This window comes from Sus scrofa, chromosome 8, assembly GCF_000003025.6.
Source record: "Sus scrofa isolate TJ Tabasco breed Duroc chromosome 8, Sscrofa11.1, whole genome shotgun sequence".
Lineage (NCBI taxonomy): Eukaryota > Metazoa > Chordata > Mammalia > Artiodactyla > Suidae > Sus > Sus scrofa.
The window spans coordinates 6,557,695-6,578,426 of record NC_010450.4 but is presented as its reverse complement, the minus strand read 5'-3'; the positions used below and the strand labels follow the sequence as shown (position 1 = coordinate 6,578,426).

The window sequence follows — 20,732 nt, the reverse complement described above, 5'->3', positions numbered from 1 at the left end:
GAGAGCCCAAGGCCTCCCTTGCCTTGTGACGGCAGCATCCCAGTCTCGGCTCGTCTTCACATGGTCCTCTTCTCCTTGTGCCTTCTCGCCAAATCTCTTCTCCGTCTTCTTTTAAATACACCAATCATATTGGATTGATTATGACCCACGTTATGACCACACCTTAACCCCCCTCTGCAAAGACCCTAATTCCAAATAAGGTGGCATTCACAGGTGTGAATTCCTATTCACATTCACTGGGCTTTATTGTCCTTAGAGGGTACATACCACTTTATAACAAAGGTGATCCACAGAACACAGATTTAGGCAAAGCTAGCTGGAGGCTAAGGAGGAAGACAAAACGGACAGCCTTAAGGGTGGGAAATGTGAGCTGCCTGACTGTCCAGAAATAACATTTCCGGGTAAACTCTGCTGTATCAAAAGACTTTTAGGGGGCAACACTTCAAGGGTTTCTACCCCTCCTTGGCCCTTTTCCGGGCTGTTTCCAGACCCTCTCCTTAAAGCATTTGATCTCACTGACTGAATTTGGGCTCCTGAGGAATATAAATCTGTCAGGGATGAGGATAAATAAGCCTTGACCCTCCCTCTCCCGGTTCAGTGATTGTGAGGTAGGTCCTATTCATGGAATTTTACCGGAGAAACCCAGTTTCAGACAAGTTAGGGAGCTGGCTCATAGCCTGTGTGAGCCCGAGATGTATAACCAGCTCTAACTCCAGAGAAATTTCCAGGAAACCCGGAGGTAGTCTTTCATCAGTTCTAAGTGACTCAAGAAGGCAGAACTGTTGGGAGTTCCCTGGTAGCTCAGCACGTTAAGGATCCAGGGTTGTCTCTGCTGTGGCTCTGGTCGTTGCAGGGTCGAGCCCTGGCCCTGGAACTTCTGCATGCCATGGGTGTGGCAGAAAAGAAAAGAAAAGAAAGAAAAGAATAAGGGAAGGGAGAACTGTAATGCATGAGTTTAAGTTACTCATGGTTTGGGCTAAATGGCAGGAAAAGTTCTCAGATACTTAGAATTAACAGTTTTTCCTAATTTGGCTCCTTTTGGCATCAGAGATTTCCAGGCAGTAGCCAGTTTAAACTCTAAATGCCCTTCCCAAACCCACCCCAACTGTTGAGGGAGACTTTGAACTCTCTGCTCCATTCTCTCTGATGTGAACCAGACATAAATGTGTTTTTCCGTGAAGACGTCCACTAGCTTCTCTATGGCCTGAGAGAGAGAGGACCAGGAGGGCTCCCTTATCAACAATGAACACAGCAGCACACAGCAGGGGTTAGACCGGCCGTTGTGGTCCATCTGTGGGTTGGCATTCTCTCTGCCCAGCTCTTGCTATTTCAGTAGTGGGCATTTCGGCCGGCTGCTGGTCCGAGGGCTGGCACGGTCTTCCCGAACTCCAGTTTTCCATGTTGAAGAGTTGTCTCAACCCTGCGTCTCCTTCCTGCAGCTGGCCGAATGTCCATGCACCTTGACCTCTGGCCTCCAAAAGGAAGGTGTTGGGAACCAGCCTTGCTCCTTCCGGAACTGGAACTTGGCAATAATCTTTTCGGCTGCTATTCCCGGAGAAACTTCGCCTCCCGGTGACGCTGCCCCCTCGCCACAGCCTGCCCCCCAAAGAGGACTGGAGTCCAAGAAACAGGGAAAACACTGGCATTAAGTAAGCTCACTCCATCTCCAGGCTCTCCCACAGCCACTGTCTTATCTGGCCCTCGAAACAACCCACGTGATAAATGAGACCCTGGGCTTCAAGTCTGATCTTCCCCACCTTTAGACATGAAAATATTGAGACTCCAAGAAGTCAGGGGACTTCCTCGCCCAAGGTCCCGCAGCTAGGCTGTAAAGGAGTCAGGAAAGCCGGGATTCGAACCTGGGCCTTCAAGGCCGTGTCCTTCACTGCTGCTTTCAAAAGAGTTTGGATGTTGAGCGCTCCTTTTCTGCTCCTGGACTTTAAGCTCCATGGGGGCAAGAAGCCAGGGCGCCCGCCGCCTGGACCCAGCAGGGGCACACAGCTGGGCCCCACCACCGGCCTGCTTGGCCAGCGACTGAAGCAGAATGACGTCTCCTTATGCAGGGAGGCTCCCGGGGCTTGCGGACACGCAGGCTTAGCATGGACACTGCACGCAGCGGACGTGGATGCGCTGGGTCGAGCTCTAAGCCCACGACCGGGCTCGGCTGGGTCCTCGGCTCCGCGCATCGAGGAGACCCGGCGGGGGCGGGCGCAGCCTTAGGGACCTCGGGCGCCGGGCGCGCTCCGGCCGAGCCTCCACGCCGCACTGCGCACGCGCGGCGACGCCGGGCTCCGCCCCCGGAGTAGGGACCTACAGCGGGCGCGGCGGCAGCGGCGGCGGCGGCGGCCTGTGGCCGGCGGTGTAGACGCCCCTTCCCGGGACCTGGACCGGCCCGCCGGGTGAGTGAGCGAGCGCGAGCAGGAGGGCGCCGGGGCCGCGGGCGCGAGGCGGGCGGGGTGGGGGTGCGGAGGGGTGACCCGGGGCCGCGCCCGACGAGGCCGCACCGGGGCGGTCAGCCAGAGCCGGTAGCCGGGGCCGGGGGGTGCGGGCCTCGGCCCCGCGTGCCCGAGCCGCCGGTCGACGTGGTGGCAGGAGGCCCCGGGGCAGACGGGACGCGGTCGCAGGCTCCGGGCTGGGTGCGGAGGAGGGGGCGGCGGGCCGGGGGTGGGAGGAGGGGGCGGCGGGCCGGGGCGGGGGATGGGGGCGGCGGGGGCCGGGGGCTCGGGCTGGGCTGGGGCAGGGGCTGGGGAGCACAGCCCCGGGGGCCGGGGGTGGCGGGGAGCGCGCGTCCGGCGCCCTGTGCTCGCCAGCCTTTGTGCCGCCACCGCGACCCCGCAGGCTCGCCCCGAACGCGCCGGGTCGCGACCCTGGGCGGCGGCGTCCGGGCTGCGGGGCGGCTGGCGTGGAGCCGCCGAGCCTGGCCTCCTCCGCCCGCCCCCAGCGTTTTAAATGATGCATCTCCTGGGAGAGTTCCTACCGGTCGGCTCGGAGCAGGAAGTGTCGTCAGGAGGCCATTTTTAAAGCCTCCTGCGGGCCTCGGCGGTCAGCGTTGACGTGGTTTGGGTTTCAGTAGTTAGAAGAAAGCCCTGCCACCCCTCGAAGGGGCACGGACGTCCCCCGGGAGACAAAGATGTAATCCCATTGTACCCGCGCCTTCCCTTTCTAGGAGGCGCGCTGTGGGATGTGGACTCGCCTTGGACGATGTGTACCGTCGATGTGAGTGTGCCAACAATAAACTTGAAAACCAGTCTGGCATTGTCTTTCCTTGGGAGTTTTGGGGCATGTGCTCGGGGATGGGCTTGTCCATTGAGAACCTGTGCATCTTTTGCTGGAGGGGGGTAAGGGAAGGGTAGATGATGAAGGTTTGACTGGTTCTAAATGCTGGTGTTACTTTTTGCGGGACCATTCCCACCCCAGCTGCCCTTTTATTTTGTTGCCTTGGGGTCGTTGGGCAGCTTAAGGCCAGGAAACAGCGCAGGGTGCAAGAGAAAGAAAATGCCCTAATCGGAAAGGGAAAACCAAAAGAGAGAGTGAAAGAAAACACTGATGTCCTTTTATGTACGTTGGTTATTCAGTGTATCGCGTTAAAATACCCCCGGTTTTAAAAACTGGGATGATGAACAATTTATCAACCTAACATTAAAAAGTATAAAGTGAAATATTGAGCACCGTGTCCTGATGAGAAATAAATGTCTACACAGCTAAACTGTGATGATATGTTAGAACCCTTAAACATTCTCCCTTAAGCTTAGAATTGAAGTTACCAAGATAAAACTGTGGTGTCCAGAAGCATGTAGTACTTTGCTGTAGAAGAGCAGAGAGAGAGAGAGGACAGGAATGTATTTCTTTATCTCTGAGTCAGGTATGCAAAGTTCATTCCAGCCGAGAATGTATGTACACAGCAGGAGATATTGGCCTAGCAGATGGTTGTTTAAAGACCTATATCCCAATGTCCTATGGTCCGTTTATGCAGAATACACATGTTTGGCTTTTTTAATTGTATCAATGTTTTCTTTAAGCTTGGATGCATTTAAGAAAAAAAAATTGTTTCATCCATCTTAAAAAAATAACACTTGTTTGTATCCAGTTTCCTTGTGCTGATAAACAGTCATGGCAAGTGCATTTTTGAAAACAGACAAAGGAAGGCATTATTTTATTTATTGGGCCTCCTCCTTGATGTATTATGCCAAACTAATGTAGATTTTTAAAAATCCAGTAAAGCACATTAAAAAAAGAAAAAAGAAAAAACACATTGTCTTTCCTGGTCTATTTGCTTTTAAGTAAGGGGATCTGGGCCAGTTTTCAAGGAAGATGAAGAACAAAGAACATTGCTATTATTGTGGCCCGGGAGGCTGACATTTCTTTCATTCATTGACTCATTCATTCGGCCAGCACCTATTGAGTGCCTTCTGTGACCAAGCCCTGCGCTGTTGGCTGTGATAAAAGCAGGGTCCTCACCAGTGCGGTTTTCCCTGTCTCGATTGTTCTCAAGCTGCCTGGCATCGACTGCGTTTTCTTTGTTCATGTGTACAGACTCAGCCAACTGCAGTCTCCAGGATCCATCCTTGGCGTGGAAGTGGCTAGACACCATCTGATCCAGGCATTCTCATAGGTTGGGCAGTGAGGAGGCGTCAGAAACACCCAGCAAGGATTTTAAACCACATTTGATTCATTCATTTGCCTGAGTCCTGGGAAGCCTTTTTTCTTTTTCTTTTTCTTTCTTTTTTTTTTTTTTTTTCTGTTTTAGTTTAAGCTCCCTTGCTTGAGAAGCACTCGGGGGGCTATTTTCTAAAAGGAAAGTGCCTGGAAAAACCAAGGCTGCATGGGGCCCAGAACTTAAACGCAAGTGTCTGGCTTCTTTTGCAGGGCCCTTCGTGCAGTGTGTTGCTGCCTCCCAGGGTTCTGCATGTAGACGCCTATGCCAGGGCCTGAGGTTGAGGTCGGATGGGACTCGGTGCCCGAGAAGAGAAGGAAGAACCCATGGGACACACCATGCTTTTGACTCACTCAGCAGCTCGATGGCTTCAGGCAGGAAGTAAGAACGGTGCCCGAGAGGCAGCAGGTGCTGACCGAGACTGCAGTTCAGCAGGGAAGCAGAAAACGCAGAGTTGAGTTTAGACCCCCATTGACCAACCCCATGACCACGGTTTGACCAGTTTCTCCACAGCTGAGAAGAAGCAGGTAATTGAGGGTGTACTTTGAGGACTCATGGAGGGAATTAGGATTCCACCTCCTCACACACCCCTTCCACCCGATTTGGGCCACGGTGCCCCCAGATTGACGACGTAGCCAGTCACCAAGCGTCCCGGTCACATCACTGGTGTAGCATTTGCCGGTTTACTGAAACCATCTGTTTACTTACTCCTTAAAGATCGCAGCCCTGGTTTGTGCTCATTGTGCCCACACTGTGCCGGGCACATTTAAGTTCCCAGGAGTCTACACAGTGGTTACTGTCTGTCCTTGCACACTTGACAGAGAGCATCAGTGATGAATTTCCAAGGTCAAATGGCTAATAAGCCGGGGTCAGACCCAGAGTCTACCTGACTGATGACATCATTACAGTTGAAGGCAGTGATCTTGCCCCACCTCCAGGCACCCCTGGGTGGGCTGGCATATGAAAGATCGCATAGAGGTGTTGATATGACTGTCACCATTCCACTGTATGCATCTCTGCCCCTGTAATGTCCCGTGGTTCTCAATCTTGCCTGCATGTTAAAATCACCTGGGAAGCTTTTAAAACTCCCACACCTACCCCCCCCCCCCGCCCTGGCTGCCCCCAATACACACACACACACACACACACACACACAGTGGGGCCCAGGCAGGCATCATTATTTTTGAAGCTCCCAGGTAATCTTGGGGTGCAGGAGGGTAACAGAAACATCCCAGGAACCTCTTTAAATACATTTAACATCCTGGCCATGTTATGACAAGTTGATTATCCTAATGCAACCGAGTTTAGGAATCACTGGTTTAGTGAGAGAATTCTTGGTCTTTATTAAACTTTTGTTCCCTTTCGTCAACAAAACTTTGATTTTAGGGCAAAAAACAGGGGGTAGTACAGAAATATATTTGTTCATTTTATCACCTTTAGACCCGAAGTCACTAGGTGTGTTTAGTAAAGGAATTTTGTAAGATCGCTTGTAGTACTAACCTTGTTTTTACCTTTTTTAAAACACTAGCAAGAACACAGTTGCCTCTTAACATGTTCCTCCCACAGATAGAACTCTAAGTTTAGACCTTAAAAACCTTAGCACTAGTCATAGTCTTTCTTTAGAAATGTTGTCTCTTCTGGTGGTTTCTCAATTCATGTGCTCACCAGCATCGGATCTGGCCCAGGATAACTCCTGTGTATTTGGGGGGGGGGGGTGGTTTGGTCTCCCTTCAGCCAGAGACCTTTGTCTCCTGAGGCGTGTTTGTTAAACTAAGATTTTGCTGCTCTGAGGTTACTGGACTCTTGTCGGTTTGAAGGACTCTTAAACAGAAACATGTTGACTTCTTTCTCAACAGAGCATGTAGTTCGCCAGGTGTCAGGCTCCTTGCTGTCTGCACACACTGTTTCCTCACCCCAGCTGTGCGGGTCAGGAGTCCTCCCCAGGCTCAGAGAGGTTATCGAACCCAGAAGAGCAGCTACCAAGTCCAGAGCCTGGGTTTCCGATCTTGTTCCTGATACCCCAAGGTCGTTTCTCTTCCTGCTGTGGCACACTTTCTACCTAGAAAGCAGAGGAATCGAGCAGGGGCTCCTGTGCAGCCCTCTGGCCTTGTTCTGCACTCCAAGCAATACCCTGGGTTTCAGAAGGAAATCTAAGGTCCCAAAGGTGTACCTTTTCAGCAACATGTGCAAGTACTTTTTCAGTTCAGTCTCAAGTGCAAGATAGATCAGCCGAAAGAAAATACTTCATTGATATTTTTCCATGTTTAGATCGATTTACCATTCAGTTCAATTCTGATTCTCTGTAGTTGTCTGCAAAAGTTCTTGCAGAGGGAGGCGACGGTTTCTTGTTAAACACTAACTTACTGGGGAAATGTTGGCAGTTTACATACCCAGCGTTGGATTGCTTCCCTGATCAAGTGTTACCACTTTACATGCCCTTGTGGATAGAATGTTTCAAAATTTGAGTTATCGGGAGGCATTTGTTAGGGGAGCCTTCCTGGGCTCGCTGGGACCAAATAGACAGGAGGACAGATGAATAAGGTTGGAGTGTGTGTGCCCCCGGGGCCGCGTGCTCTGCCCACCTCACTCTGGTTCCCTCCTAATTGCCCTTTGGGTGTGATGATAGTAAAGCTTGCTCCCTTGCCCGACAATAAGAGAAAGCACTTACTCAAGGGCCCAGCAAGTAAGGAACAGAATCAGAGTTTGAACTGCACACCTGCCCACTGCACGCCCTGTGCTCATGGGCAGAGCAGCTCATTCCTGCCCGAGCCATGGAGCTGGCAGAGGCCACAAGGAAGGGATTTCCAGAAGAGCTTCCTAAGTGCACTTCTCTGTCCAGAAAGGGTATAGCCAATTAAAACTTAACTGAGTTTGATGGGCCTCTCATGAACAAGAAAGTATGATGATCCATGTAGCATGTGTGTGGTTGAATGTCCTATGATGACCGTGTAGCATCCAATACATGGTTGAATATCCTATGATGACCATGTGGCATGCACATACATGGTGGAGTGTCCTAGCCGCTGTTTGTCTTTCCTACCTTCTATGCTAACATCTGGCGCGGAACTCATTTGCTACAGGGCTAATTCACAGTTCATCTGGGCTGGAGAGGAGAAGGTCAGTAACTAGGTGCTGTGTAAACCTACGTTGTAATGAGCATGCTTGTAGGTCAAGCATCTTTTCCGTGGTGATTATAAGCACCTTTTAGCCCCTTTGCCACAAAGGCAGGCCGGATGGTTTGGCCCCAGAGATAAATTATCTTTTAGACTGTACAGTCAGGCAACCCTAATTAAAATTATAAGATAAGATTCAGTGTATTGCCAGACAGCAAAGTAGCCTGTATTTTAGCCCCTTTGACTGTTTATGAGTGGCTAGGCATCATTTCTTGTGTTTTCTTCATAAAAAAGGAAAAATCATATTTCTTAACAGTTCCGTGTGGGTAACTTATCTAAGCACTTGTAGTGAAAGTCACATCTAATCCTTGCGACAGCCCTGTGAGGTAGGGCTGTCACTGTCGGTTTTACGGATGAGGGTCCCACAGTTTGCCCCATCAGACCCTCGGAAGTGGTGGGACTAGGACTTGGGACCCTCTCATCTGACTTTGGAATCTTTGGCTTTAAATACTCTTTGGTGGCTGATTGCTCTTCTAATTATGTTGCACACTTGACGTTTCCAGCATTTAGAAGTCAGATGCTTCCTTTTTAACAAAGACTTACACGACCTTCATGGTTTTTATAGCCCTCAATGTCACGGAACTGGTTTCTAACAAATTCAACATTTTTCTCCATCTGTCCCAGTAATAAATTTTTAAGAAACCAGGTCGGGTGAGCTCAGAGTCAGTAGGAAAACCCACCACCCGCAGAGGCTGCCCCAGGCTTTTGCTCAGGAAGACGAGAGAAAGCACATTTGTCACACGCTGTGCCCTTCTTTGGTGTGTGGAAGTCACTTTGTCAGATGCTGTAGGCGATTCTGCATTAAAAAGCTCACTTTTTGCAGTTTAAAAACAGGCAACTTAACAATAAATAGCTATTTTATTTATTGTGTTCAAAATTAATAATACTGTTTGGTGTGTTTGGGGAACCCTCCTAAATGATCTTTTAAAATATGTTTGTTTCTAATCCTCAAGGTCAAATGCAGAGGTTTCGTAACAGGTGTGGTGGGTTTGGAAGGCAGGTCAGCCTGGATCCAGGTGGTGTCAGTGGTGATTGATGCGCGTCCTCTCGGCGTCTGGCGTGCACACAGCCCTTTACCTGCAGCATGTTATGTAACCCTGCGTCATCGGCATGCTGGGCAGTAACCTGCCGAGCGGATCCAGCTTCTCAGGTGCTTGTTCCTGAACGTGAACCTGTGGGGAAAGTTTCCTGGAGGGAACGGGCCTTCAGAGCCCCTTACTCAGGTGTGCTTGGTGCAGCCTCAGGAGTGCCCAAGTGTCAGTGCCATCATCAAAGCCCTCTGGCTTCTTCCAGTGAGTCCATGTAGCTCGGTCTAGGGGTGCTGCTGCACTCGGGATCTTTTGCCCCCATGTCTAGCTCCACCAGTTGCAGTGGAAGAGCTTGACATCTGTGTCACCTGGACATTTGAGAATGGTTTCAAAGTCAAGGCGTTTTTGAACGGGTGAGATGATTGAGCCTCAGCCTAGGTGTCTTGCCTCCCCGTTAAACTGCATTTGCTCATCACAGCCTCACGCTTCTTGTTGGCCCTTGCTTCTGTGGATTCTTTTTGTTTGTTTGTTTGTTTGTCCTTTTAGGGCTGTACCCATGGCACATGGAGGTTCCCAGGCTAGGGGTCGAATCGGAGCTGCAGCCGCCGGCCTACTCCAGAGACACAACAACTCGGGATCCGAGCCGTGTCTGCAACCTACACCACAGCTCACGGCAATGCCAGATCCTTAACCCACTGAGCAAGGCCAGGGATCGAACCCGAAACCTCATGGTTCCTAGTGGGATTCGTTAACCACTGAGCCACGACGGGAACTCGCTTCTGTGGATTCTTAATTCAGAGTAACGGCCAAGATGGTTTTGCAGAAGCAGTGCCAGGAGTTCTCTGCGTTGCTCAGCCTTGATTAGTTCCTTGGTTAGTTCTCTGGAGACTCCTCTACCAGGGTGCTCTCTGCTTCTTGCTAAGAGACTTGGAGAAAAAAATTTCAAAACTGCCTTTTGTGATTCTTTTTTTAAGAGTCTCGGAAGCCGGGGATGGTACTGGAACATTGAAAATGCACAAATGGAGTCCTAGTTTGGATGCTTCTTCAGAGATAGCTTGTCACATGGCTTATTGCAGAATTTCTTAGCATACTCGTGTAAGGTGTTCGTGGAAAGAGTGGTCAGCGGGGTGTGGCAGAGGGTCAGGTGCTTTCTTTTCTTTCCTCCCCCACTTTTGCTCTTTTTCTCTCCTCTCTCTCTCCCTCCCTCCCTCTCCTTGTCCTCTTCCTTTTCTTCTTCTTTGTCTCTCTCTCTCAGAATTATGAGGCTGGTATATCAGAGATACACATCTTTTGGACAAAATTGAGACTAGATGAGAGACGAGCAGATTGGTGGCTGGTCCATTGGGGATTAAACTGTAGTTCCAGCTGGTGACGATGTTTGAAAGGAGTGGAGTGTTGCTGGAAGTTTCAACCAGTGATTTCTGGCTTTTCATCAGAATCGCACATTGTGCTCTTGTAAACCACAAATGTCTCTCCTTCTTCCCTCTCCCCCTGAGATTTGGACTGACAAGCTTTGGGACGAAGCCCAGAGTGTATGTAGCTGCAATTCTGTGGCTTCTCCAGATTCAGGAGCCTCTGGACCAGGACCCCTTAAAGCCCCTCGTCAGCCTCTGCATCCCTTGGGCCAGTGGTTTTCTCAGGCTCTGGTTGTAGCCATTGCTTCCTGTAACAGGATGGAAACGCCAGCTTGAGCCTGTTGGCAGTAGTGGCATTCTTAGCTGATAACAAGTCTTAGCAGATAACAAGGGCTCAGCGTTGTCTAGGTGAGCACAGACGAGTGAGTGGGTACTAATGGGTGGCTTGCTTGCAGCCACTCAGTAAGTGGCAAAAGTTGTTGGGTCACTTGTCTCCCTTCACTAAGCCAGTTTACAAATCTGGAAGATAAAGTGAATCGGCTTCTCCTAGTGACTCCTCTGGAAGCTCCACTCGCTGTACCAGGAGTGCAGCGGAAAGTGAACGTCCTTGTCTTTGCCCACGCCTATCGGTTTGTGGTTTGCAGCCTCCGCGTGTCCAGTCCTGTGCACGGTCCCCTTGTCCAGGTGTGTGTCTGGACATCAAGGGGGCAGATAGCCCCTTGCAAGCCCCCAGGCCAGCCTGGTGTGTGAGTATGACACACACTCAGGGGAGGGCCAGTCTGACTGTCCCTGGATGCTTGATTGTGTACTGGCAGTTGTTTTGGAAAGGGGGGCAACTGTCTTTTGCAACATCAAAATAGGAAAAGAGCTTGTTATCAATGTGTGCTGTTCTTACGGTGCTGCCCCAAATGCTTTAAAGGCAGGCTGTTTGCTAGATCCCAGTAGGCAGTAATTGTTTCTCTCGACCCTACACAGAGAACTTCTGCTCCCCGAAATCAGCCCTTCCGACCTAATTCCCGTGGCTCTTGGCCCGTTAGCAGGTGCCAGGAGGAAGCTGCCAACTCCTGGTCAGACCGCTGCCTGCCACTGAGCAAACACTTACGGAGGCCTCTATGTGCCTCCTGACGCTCAGAGGAGCACCTTCCACTCTCGGAAGTGCTGTCTCGTCTTTGGCGTTTTAGTCAGCGTGGCAGCCCTGTGGAAAAAGCTGGGCAAGGGCCCTGACTTCTGCTTGCCAGATGAAAAAATGGAGGCTCAAAAGGTTGAAAGTGGGTTTTTTTGCAGGGCATGAAGAAAGGCTTTTAGCAGATCCCAAACTAGAATGGTTTTGTTTGGCTCCTTGTTCTGTGCTCTCTGAAAAAAGAGTGCGTGTGTAAAGATGATGAAGTCTTCAGTGTAAAACTCGGTCACCGCATCACGCTTGTGGCTGTACTTGTTTTGGAAAACAGGCTCTAGTGTGAGGCGCCCTCCTCTCTCCCCTGTGCCCCCTGCTGCCACCCTGTCGCCCTCACAGGCTCCTGTGCCTGCAGCACAGGGGCTCTGGTTGGAATATGAAAGATCCTGCCAGGGTCTGCCCTGCTGTGGTCTCTCCATGTCCTTTTGAGACTGCATTGGAGCTCTTTCCTTGACGCCCCCCCCCCATTTACCGTCTCCCCTCCCCCTCCCAGCCTTGCCCCCTGCCCTCCAGCCTCAGCCTCCATGCTGTTGCTCAGGCGCTGGCTCCAGGCCCGCCTCCCACAGACCTTTGCCTCCTCTGCCAGGCCGCCTCAGCTCTCTGCCCCAGCGCTGGCTTCCCAGGGCCTTTCTCACTCTCCAGGCCCCGAAGCCCCAGCCCTACGACCTTATCGTGTAGTTAGGCCCCTCTCTCCCTTGCCTTGTTTTATGCTTTGTTTCCCCCATCCACCTGGCAGATACAGACTCTGTCTCCCCTCTGTACCCTCGTGAGAGAAGGGACGGACTTGCTCTTGGTCACTGCCCTGGAGCACGAGCAGGGCCCAGCACGTGGTAGATACTCAGTAGGATATTGAAGGAGTTCGGATCTGCTGACACCGTCAGGGCGTCACTGGCTTCTTGCCACTGGTGACGGCGAAGGGGGAGCATGAGAGAGCTGGGGTCCAAGCAGGCGATGAACTGTAATGTAGCAGCAGGTGGACACCTGAGCCGGAGCCCGACTTGGTAGTCGCGTTTAGAAACTGAAATAACGGCCTCCTGTACGAGGTGTTCATGAGGCTAATAGAAGATTATACTGTGGAGTGGCTAGAATGGCCTCAGTGACACCTAAAGAGAACTTTCACTCACCAAGGGCTGTTCCCAGTGACTGCTGTGCCTGCCTTGCCCCTGGCACGTCTCTCTTTACAGTCGGTTTAAAGTCACGAGTTCCAGGAAGCTGAGTTTGAACATGTTTTTAGTTCAGGCTTGTTATTTGCCAGTTCTGTTGTAATTACGGATTACTGTCCACATGTGTCTCAAGAATATGGGTCAAGATTTGGCATAAAATCGTCTAGGTCATTAAAATATAGGGTGAGTTTGGACATAGGTTAGCTGCACCTTAAGTTCATGTATTAATCATGTTTTATGATTTCTTTTTTTCCTTTCAGTGTTGCCTGGAGAATCAGACAGTTGGAAACAGTCCTGTTTGGGGGTCATGACCTCCCGTGGTGGTTTATGAAATAGTTACATATGTTCCCAGGATGCAGCTGCTTCTCTGCCAGCCGCCAGGTGCACTAAAGGACGCGCCCAAGGATTTTGTCATGTGACGCCTTCCTGGATTTCAGTGGCCTCTTTTTAGAAATGCAGATAAAGAAGATGAAGGATATCGGCCAGCAGTTGTACTCTCCCCAAGTGAGTGACGGACGTACCTCCTTGACCATGTCGCCCAAACAGCCGAATGCTAATCGAGCAACTCGACCAGATGGACAGGACGCTCCGACTGTTTTGTACCAAGGCTCGGAGGCAGAGGCTGCGGCCGTGACTGTTGCCACCTGCGCCAAGTGCAGGAGTGTGCACGAGATCCCGCTTCAGGAGCTGAAGAAGGGTGCTGGGCAGAGCCAGAAGGAGGACAAATACATTTGTTTCAAGTGCAGCCTCGGCGCAGCCCCGCCCCAGTTCCATTTCTTGAACAGTAATCGCGGTGCTGCTCACGTAGGAGATAGAACGGAAAGCGTCTCAAGTTCTGTCGGTAACAAATTCAAGGTTAGGAACTTTAAGCCAGGCAAGTACTATTGTGATAAATGCCGCTTTTCCACGAAGGACCCTCTGCAGTACAAAAAGCACACGCTTCAGCACGAAGAGATTAAATTCATTTGTTCCCACTGCAGCTACATTTCGTACACGAAAGGGGAGTTCCAGAGGCACTTGGTGAAACACACGGGCATTTTCCCGTATCAGTGTGAGTATTGCGACTACGGTGCTATTAGGAACGATTACATTGTCAAGCACAGGAAGAGAGTCCACGAGAAGGCGGGTGGGAAGCGGCTGCCCAAAACCGTCACCAAGCTGGAGCCAAAAAGGGTCGGCGCGGCAAAGCCACACCCCGAGCTGTTCAAAGCTCCCGGTCCGAGGACTGCGTTCCAGAACAAGCTGTCAGATCAGCTCTCAAGGTTCTCCCTCCACGCACACAAAGACAGAACCCACAACATCATGTTGCTGCCTGAGTCGAAGGAGCCCCAAAAAGACGTCGTGTGCGTCCCGAACAGAGCGACCCCGTCGGGGCCGAGTGACGTGGGCCTGCTGGAGAACAAGAGCGTGGAGGTGGAGGTGCTGTCCCCCGCCAAGGAGCCTGTCCAGCCCGGGATGCCCCTGACGGTGGTGGCGCCCGCGGAGCTGGTGGTCCCCGCCAACTGTCTGGCCCAGCTGATAGACGTGAAGGTGGTCAACGGCACGCAGCAGCTTGTCCTGAAGCTCTTCCCTCTGGAGGAAAACAGTCGCCTTGACGCCGGTGGGGGTGACGGCGGGCCTTGTCAACGTGCCGCTAGAGAGAGAGGCTCGAAGGAGCACGACGAGATGGTTTCTGGAGGAGACCAGACCAAGTCACTGACGGTCGCGGGGGATGTTGGAAGACTCGCAGGCATCGATGAGCTGCACGCGTCAGTTCAGAAACAGCTTAAAAATGTGAAATGGGTGCGGTCTTACGATTTCTTCATGTCGAACTCCAGCACGCACGGTGCCGGGGAGTTGCTTCTGAACCCCGGCGGCGTCGAGGAGTTGCAGAAAAGGAGGTACATGTATCCACATAGAACCGCTCTCCCGTCCGCGGCCTTCAGAGGCCATTCTCCGTCATCCCTCGTCAGAAGCAGCCTCCTGAGTGGTCTCGGAGCTGCCGCGAGCGCCTTCCCCTACAAAGCCGCCGTGTCGTTCCCCGACGCCGGGAGGAGGGTGCGCGGTGACTCCCGGCACCTGTTCCCTCTGGCCGCGGCATCCGCGGCCATCTCCTTCTCTGGAGAAAAGGACTTGCCCCCCGCAAGAAAGAACGACTTGGAGGCTCGAGGCGCGATCAGTATTCCTGTAAAAATGGTTCCTCCGAACAGGAAGCCGAGGGAGAACCAGGCCCAGGACCCCAGGGCCGTTTCCGACGTGGGCCCGGTTTCCCCTCAGCCCAAAGGTGAGTATTTACACATAAACATAACGGGGGAAGAGCGGCTCCGACCTCCGCAGCCGGGGGAGAAGCCCTTGGAACTAAAGAACCCCGAAAGGACTCAGGACCCCTTCGACGGCCCGGTCATCTCATCGGTGTTTTCCCTGAGCTCTGGATCCGAAAACGTCCCCGAGGGTGTGAAGTGGAACAGCTCGACGTCCAAAATAAAGTCCATTGAGCTCCTGCGCCGAAAGATCGCGCAGCTGATTGAGTCCTGCGGGAAGCCCTCGCCGCCCGCTGCCAGCGGCGCTCACCGTCGTTCCGTAGGGAAGGCAGCCAAGGGCGCCGCCGCAGCTGCCGCGGACGGGATTCGGGAAATCAGCGTGTCATTCGCCGGCCCCGGCTTCCCCACGGGGGCCGTCCCCAGACCTCAGGGCGAGGGCGGTGCCGGCGGCGACGGACAGCCGGCCCCGCGGCAGGTGTACCCGCAGGTGGTGGAAGGCGGCAGTGGCAGAGCTGAAGGCAGGGGGGCCAGGAAGCCCCAGGGGGCTCCTCCCGTGCTCCTCCCCAAAGGGGCCGTGTTGAGGTTTCTCAATTCCTCCGAGGACTCCCGCGTCATCGAGGCCACGTGCGAGGCGCCCGTCAGCCTCTCGGGCAGCGAGACGCACGTGGCCAGACCCGTTCCCTTCCGCCCCGGGAAGCAGACGGACGCAGAGTCACGGGCGCTGCCAGGGGAGAGCGGGCTGGCGGACACGTGCCCCGGCCTGGACCTCGCTCCCCGGCCTAAACCAAGGCGAGAGAGCGCCGACGGTGGCAGCGCGCCTAGAAGACCCGGACCTCCGCACGGACCCCAGGGGAGCGGCGAAGTGAGTAAGCAGGGGAGACTGTTTTCCAGAAGCCTTCCTGTGAGTAAAAGTAAGCCCAGGCACGTAAACTCATCCAAGAAGAAAAGCAAAATGCAGGCCGATCCCAGCCGCTACTTCAGGGATCCTTCCATCTTTCAGGTCGCCAGGCAGCTGCGGCTGATCGCAGCCAAACCGGACCAGCTGATTAAATGCCCCCGCCGGAACCAGCCGGTCATCGTGCTAAACCATCCTGATGTTGACTCCCCGGAAGTGTCCAACGTGATGAAGGTCATCAACAAGTACAAGGGCAACGTCCTCAAGGTGGTCCTGTCGGAGAGGACCAGGTGTCAGTTAGGCATCAGGCGCCATCACGTGCGGCTGACCTACCAGAACGCGGAGGAGGCCAATCAAGTGAAGAGGCAGATGATGCTGAAGATGAAACTCAAAAAGGTTCATAAAAACAACTACCAGGTGGTGGATTCCTTGCCGGATGACTCGTCGCAGTGCATATTTAAGTGCTGGTTTTGTGGGCGGCTCTACGAAGACCAGGAGGAGTGGATGAGTCACGGCCAGCGGCATCTGATAGAGGCCACCAGAGGTTGGGACGCCCTTTCCTCCAAGGGCAAATAAGTGGAAACCTCGGTCTTCGAAGCAAACTGGTTTTCTTACTTTTAGGGTATTCTGGTTTGGGTTGTTTGGTTTTGTTTCCTGACTCTGTAGGAGCAACACAACCTGGGAGATCGGGGGACGCTTCCGCCTGCAGGTCCCTCCTGGGAAGGTCGACAGCCCAGCGGCTGAACCTGAGCCTGGAGACCAGGCCCCTGAAGGAGTCTGAGCCCCTGAGGACGACGCACAAGTTCACGGACATGCCTTTCTCTGGGGGGAGTGGAACTCTGAGCAGATTTTCGGTGGGGAGCTGAGACTTTTCTTTGACCAGCGCCCTTTTTCTGAGTAAATAAACATCTTTTCTAATCCATCCAGAGGAGCAGGTTTAGAGCAGTTTACACATGCTCCTTATATAACCAAATGCTCCTGGAGAATTAAACCCATGTCCTGGTGAGCACATCCACTTCTTTTTGGCAATAACTCATCTTTTGAATATTTGGTACATAATGGAAATATTTTCTACTTTGTTGGTTATCTTAAATTTCATTATAAAAAAGGGGCCGTTTTTTACAAATCCTTCACCCACCCTTCGGTGTTCCTCCATGCTCTCTGTAGCACGGGGGGTTGTGCTTTCGTTGACCCTTTTAAAGAAGGAGTCCCAAGGTCGGTCTGAATGTACTACAACAGCAGGTGTTAGGGGAAGAAAGGAACATTTTCAAGCTTTTGCTTTCTTTTTAAGTATCTTGATTTATGACAGTTGGGGAGGGAAGCTGCCTAAAAAAGAAAGGGAAAAGGGAAAGAAAAAAATGGTCACAGAGGGAAAATATCTAAAATTGTCTCCATGTGCCCCCACCGCTCACGCAAAAGCCAAGGAAGTAGCCAGTTTTAAGATGAACTGGACAGGCTTCTGACTACATGGTCAAGTCCAGGGAGGCAGTTCAGGCTAGGATTGCGAAGCAGCTGTGGCTCTAGCGCACCTGCCAGCTTCCACGTGGGACTCTACCCAGACGCGGCAGAGGCCGCTCACCCCGCTTCCGTCCCAGCGCATCACAGACTCGGCCCCAGGTCGAGTCCTGCTCCCTCCTGTGGAATGACAGCGTCCCCTCTCACCCATCCCTTTTCTTTGCTTGAGGCCCCTTAAAGTGTTCCCTTGTGCGAATCCTAAAAAGAGGCAGGAATGAGCAAAGTGTAGCCCTCCCACCCTCTTTGTTCAGGCTAGAGGAAGGCAGTCCCTGGTTTTCAGCCACTAGTTGATCTCAGCCTCTGCCTGCCTCAGCTTCCCTGCCTGCCGCACACCCCGCCTGGGGAGCCACTCCTCTGTGTGCAGTAGAGAAAGCGGGCGCTCTGCCCCGCGGCGACATCTCGGGCAGGTGGCTGGCTGGACCTTACCCCTCACCTGCCCACCCAGCAGGGGCAGCCCCACCTCTCGTGTTTTCCTCCTTGTCAGGCCTGCTTCCTCAGAACTGAGTGCCCTGAAAGAAGCCGGGGGTTGTTGCAGCTGAAAAAGGCACGCGTGAGCTTCTCTGCTGTGTTGGGGAGTCAGATGGAGAATTCCTGGTTTTTCGTTGTTGTTTTTTTTTCCACTTGAGAAAGTCAGATTATCCTGGTTCTTCAGCTTGTAATTCTGTGTGGTTGGTTCTCATTACAGATCATCACTACGGCTTGTGTGTAGTTCAGCCCATCACCGTTAACATTTCGTTAGTCCTTACGGAAATGTAAAACTTGGGGGTTTTTTATATGTGTATGTGTGTGTACACATATAAATATTTTTTACCCTATGAAAACTACAGTAGCTAATTTTCTGATTTCCTATTTTATAATGAACTTGTAATTGTGGGGTGGAAAAATATAAAACATTTTTATACTCTAGAAATAATTTATTTTGGAAGTACGTTTTTATAATGGTCTGATCTCATTTTTAGAAAATGAAAGCACAGTAAGCGAGGGGTCTGATTTACGGGAAGAAGTGGGAGCAGGAGCCGCTGCGGGTTGTCGCAGTACCGTGCTTAGTCCCCGTGCAGTTCTGGTTGGCGCTGCGGGGAAATGGGCCGTGTGCCCGGCCTCACGACGGAAAGGAGGGCATTCTCGAGGTCTGTCCCTAGACCTCTTGCCCCCCCCCGCCCCAGCATGAAAGAAGGCTCTTAAGCCGATGAGAGGAGGAGGAAGGGCTGAGGTGTACGCTTTCTCCTCCTCCTTCTCTACCTCACTGCGCAGCAGCAGCTTTCCCGTCGGGCCGGGAAAGGTGACCGAGAGTCAGGTCGGCGTTGAGTGTCCAGTGACGTATTTACACTTTGCAGCAGCAGCAACTCTTTTTGAAGTATTACCCAAAACTCGGCTCATGTCCTTGTGCAGAGCTACATGTCGTGAACAGGCTGTGGACCTGAGCTTTTGGAGATCTTCAGACCCACAGCACCTTGTAAGAAATTGAGGGCGCCTGGAAATCGTAACACGAGAAGGCAAAAATGGCCATCCGTCTTCCCTGTATCTGTAAAGACCTTCAGAAAGGAGCGTGTCATGTAGGTTACTGTCAGGAAACGAACACATCATTCCTAACCAGACGGGAGGAGGCGGGGGCAGACCCGACCTGAGTATCTGTACGCCTTCTACCCACATTCAGAGTACTTACTATTCACATCCGTTTCAACTTACTCTCTAAAGTAGATTTTCTTCCTCTGGGGGCTCCGAAATGAGACGATCTTGTTATACTTACGGTATGGCGGCGTGAACAATCTTTTTTACGGTAGACTCGGATTCTGTTTCACTCAGATTTGTATCCCCAGGCCACAGCATTTTGGGAGCCCCTCTTACAGGCCCAGTGCTCTTTGGTGAACTAATAATCCAAACACAACGTTTTCACCCTCCGAAGTTCCATCCCTCTTTCTTTAGGACACACTGTACAAGCCATCCCAGAAAATGAAGATGTGATGCTGCTCAGCCTTGGGAATAATTTCTGAATCTGTAAATGTCAGTATGAGCGGAAAACACTGCATAATGTTAGAAGCATTATTCTAAGTCCTGCGTGAACAGTTTGTGTGTCTGCTGCTCTGATTCTGAAACACGTATGTATATAGATAGAGACGTTGGCGTAAATTTTGTTAAATAAAGCAACTATAAAATTTTCTCTGTCCTTTCATTTCACATGTTAAGCACGTTGGTTATGAATCCTACCACCTGTCTTGGGTGATGCATTTCTGAACCACATAAAGGCATCTTTCTGCACAGCCCTGGTGCTTTGAATTCCATGAGGGTGTAAATTGAATTGGGTGCACTGCTGGTAAACCAAGCGTGCCCTGAAGTGAGGCCAGTTACTGTTCTGTTTTGCTTTGGCTTAAGTTCACAAGAGATGCTGGTTTGGGCAGCAGTGGCAGTTTTCGTACTGTGGTCAGTGTCCTCATCAGAAAACGACCTGCCCGCCATGTGTAGGCTCTCTAGGGCTGGGGCTTGGGTGGGAGAGTTCCCTGGTAGCCCACAAGCCTGCTGGGCCATCCGTCCAAATACAGTGGGTCATAGACATCCAACACCACACCTATTTAGGAAGAAGGATTGTGAGGATGTTTGCAGAAGGAACTCATTCCCTTATTTCATCCCAGCACCCAGGGGGTCAGAAAGAAGAGAAGTAGACCTGAGTTGAATACTGGCAAACCCTCAGGAAAAAATGAAGAGCTGTGAGTTGCTGAAGTTCACCAATTTGGCTTATTATCTGAGTTGAGTCACCCTGTAATCCGAGCGTTCTAGTCTGATAAGTTGGCACGGTTTTGTTTTTAGGGGAGTAGAGATGAGATAAGGTAGCAGGAGCCTAAAGACTTTTGTATCAGGGGTGGCCATAGTCTGGCTGGAATAGGGAACTGGGGCAGAAACTTGATGGCCGAAACGTGCGGAGATGCGGAATTCCCATGGTGGCTCAGAAGGCTAAGAACCCGACTAGCATCCATGAGGACATGGGTTCGATCCCTGGCCTTGCTCTATCGGTTAAGGATCCAGCGTTGCCATGTGCTTCCGTGTGGGTCACAGATGTGGCTTGGATCTAATGTGCCTGTGGCGTAGGCTGGTAGCTGCAGCTCTGATTGATTCAGCCCCTAGCCTGGGAGCATCCATGTGCCGCAGGTATGGCCCTAAAAAGCCAAAAAAAAGATGGCAGTCTAATCTGCCTTTTATCATTAAGAAAACTTTAGCTTATAAAGATGGATAGCCCGGTTCACTAGGTTTGTGTGGCAAATGAAATAATGGATAGGCCCCTTGCGTCAGTAAGGCTTTTTGCTTTACCGTACGTGGAGCCGTCTGTTGTCGTGGGTCACACCCAGCATGAACTGCCTCCTGTGTCGGCTGTCAGTGGGAGGAGAGCCACACGGACTGCTCTAGAGCAGAGCCGTCCGGAACTAGTGGTCTGTGAACCTTCACTCCCGAGTAGCCACATGCAGAAGAGCGCAAGCAGCCGAGATCAAGTGCTTTATCTGACCCAATATATTCTAGAAGATGATTAAAGCATTTTTCAGTCCGC

At 51.9% G+C, this 20,732-nt stretch overlaps 1 protein-coding gene across 3 annotated transcripts; it reads left to right on the top strand.

Annotated features, from left to right (window-relative positions):
* On the top strand, positions 2,270-19,353 carry ZNF518B (zinc finger protein 518B). Of its 3 annotated transcripts, XM_021101015.1 has the most exons (4): positions 2,315-2,399; positions 3,167-3,216; positions 4,867-5,181; positions 12,808-19,353. In XM_021101015.1, the coding sequence occupies exon 4, from the start codon at positions 13,001-13,003 to the stop codon at positions 16,256-16,258; it is 3,258 nt and encodes a 1,085-aa protein (XP_020956674.1). In that variant the 5' UTR covers positions 2,315-2,399; positions 3,167-3,216; positions 4,867-5,181; positions 12,808-13,000; the 3' UTR covers positions 16,259-19,353. The 3 variants fall into 3 exon arrangements, with proteins under 3 accessions (XP_020956672.1, XP_020956674.1, XP_020956673.1); XM_021101014.1 differs by lacking the exon at positions 3,167-3,216; XM_021101013.1 differs by lacking the exons at positions 3,167-3,216; positions 4,867-5,181 and having other exon boundaries at positions 2,270-2,399.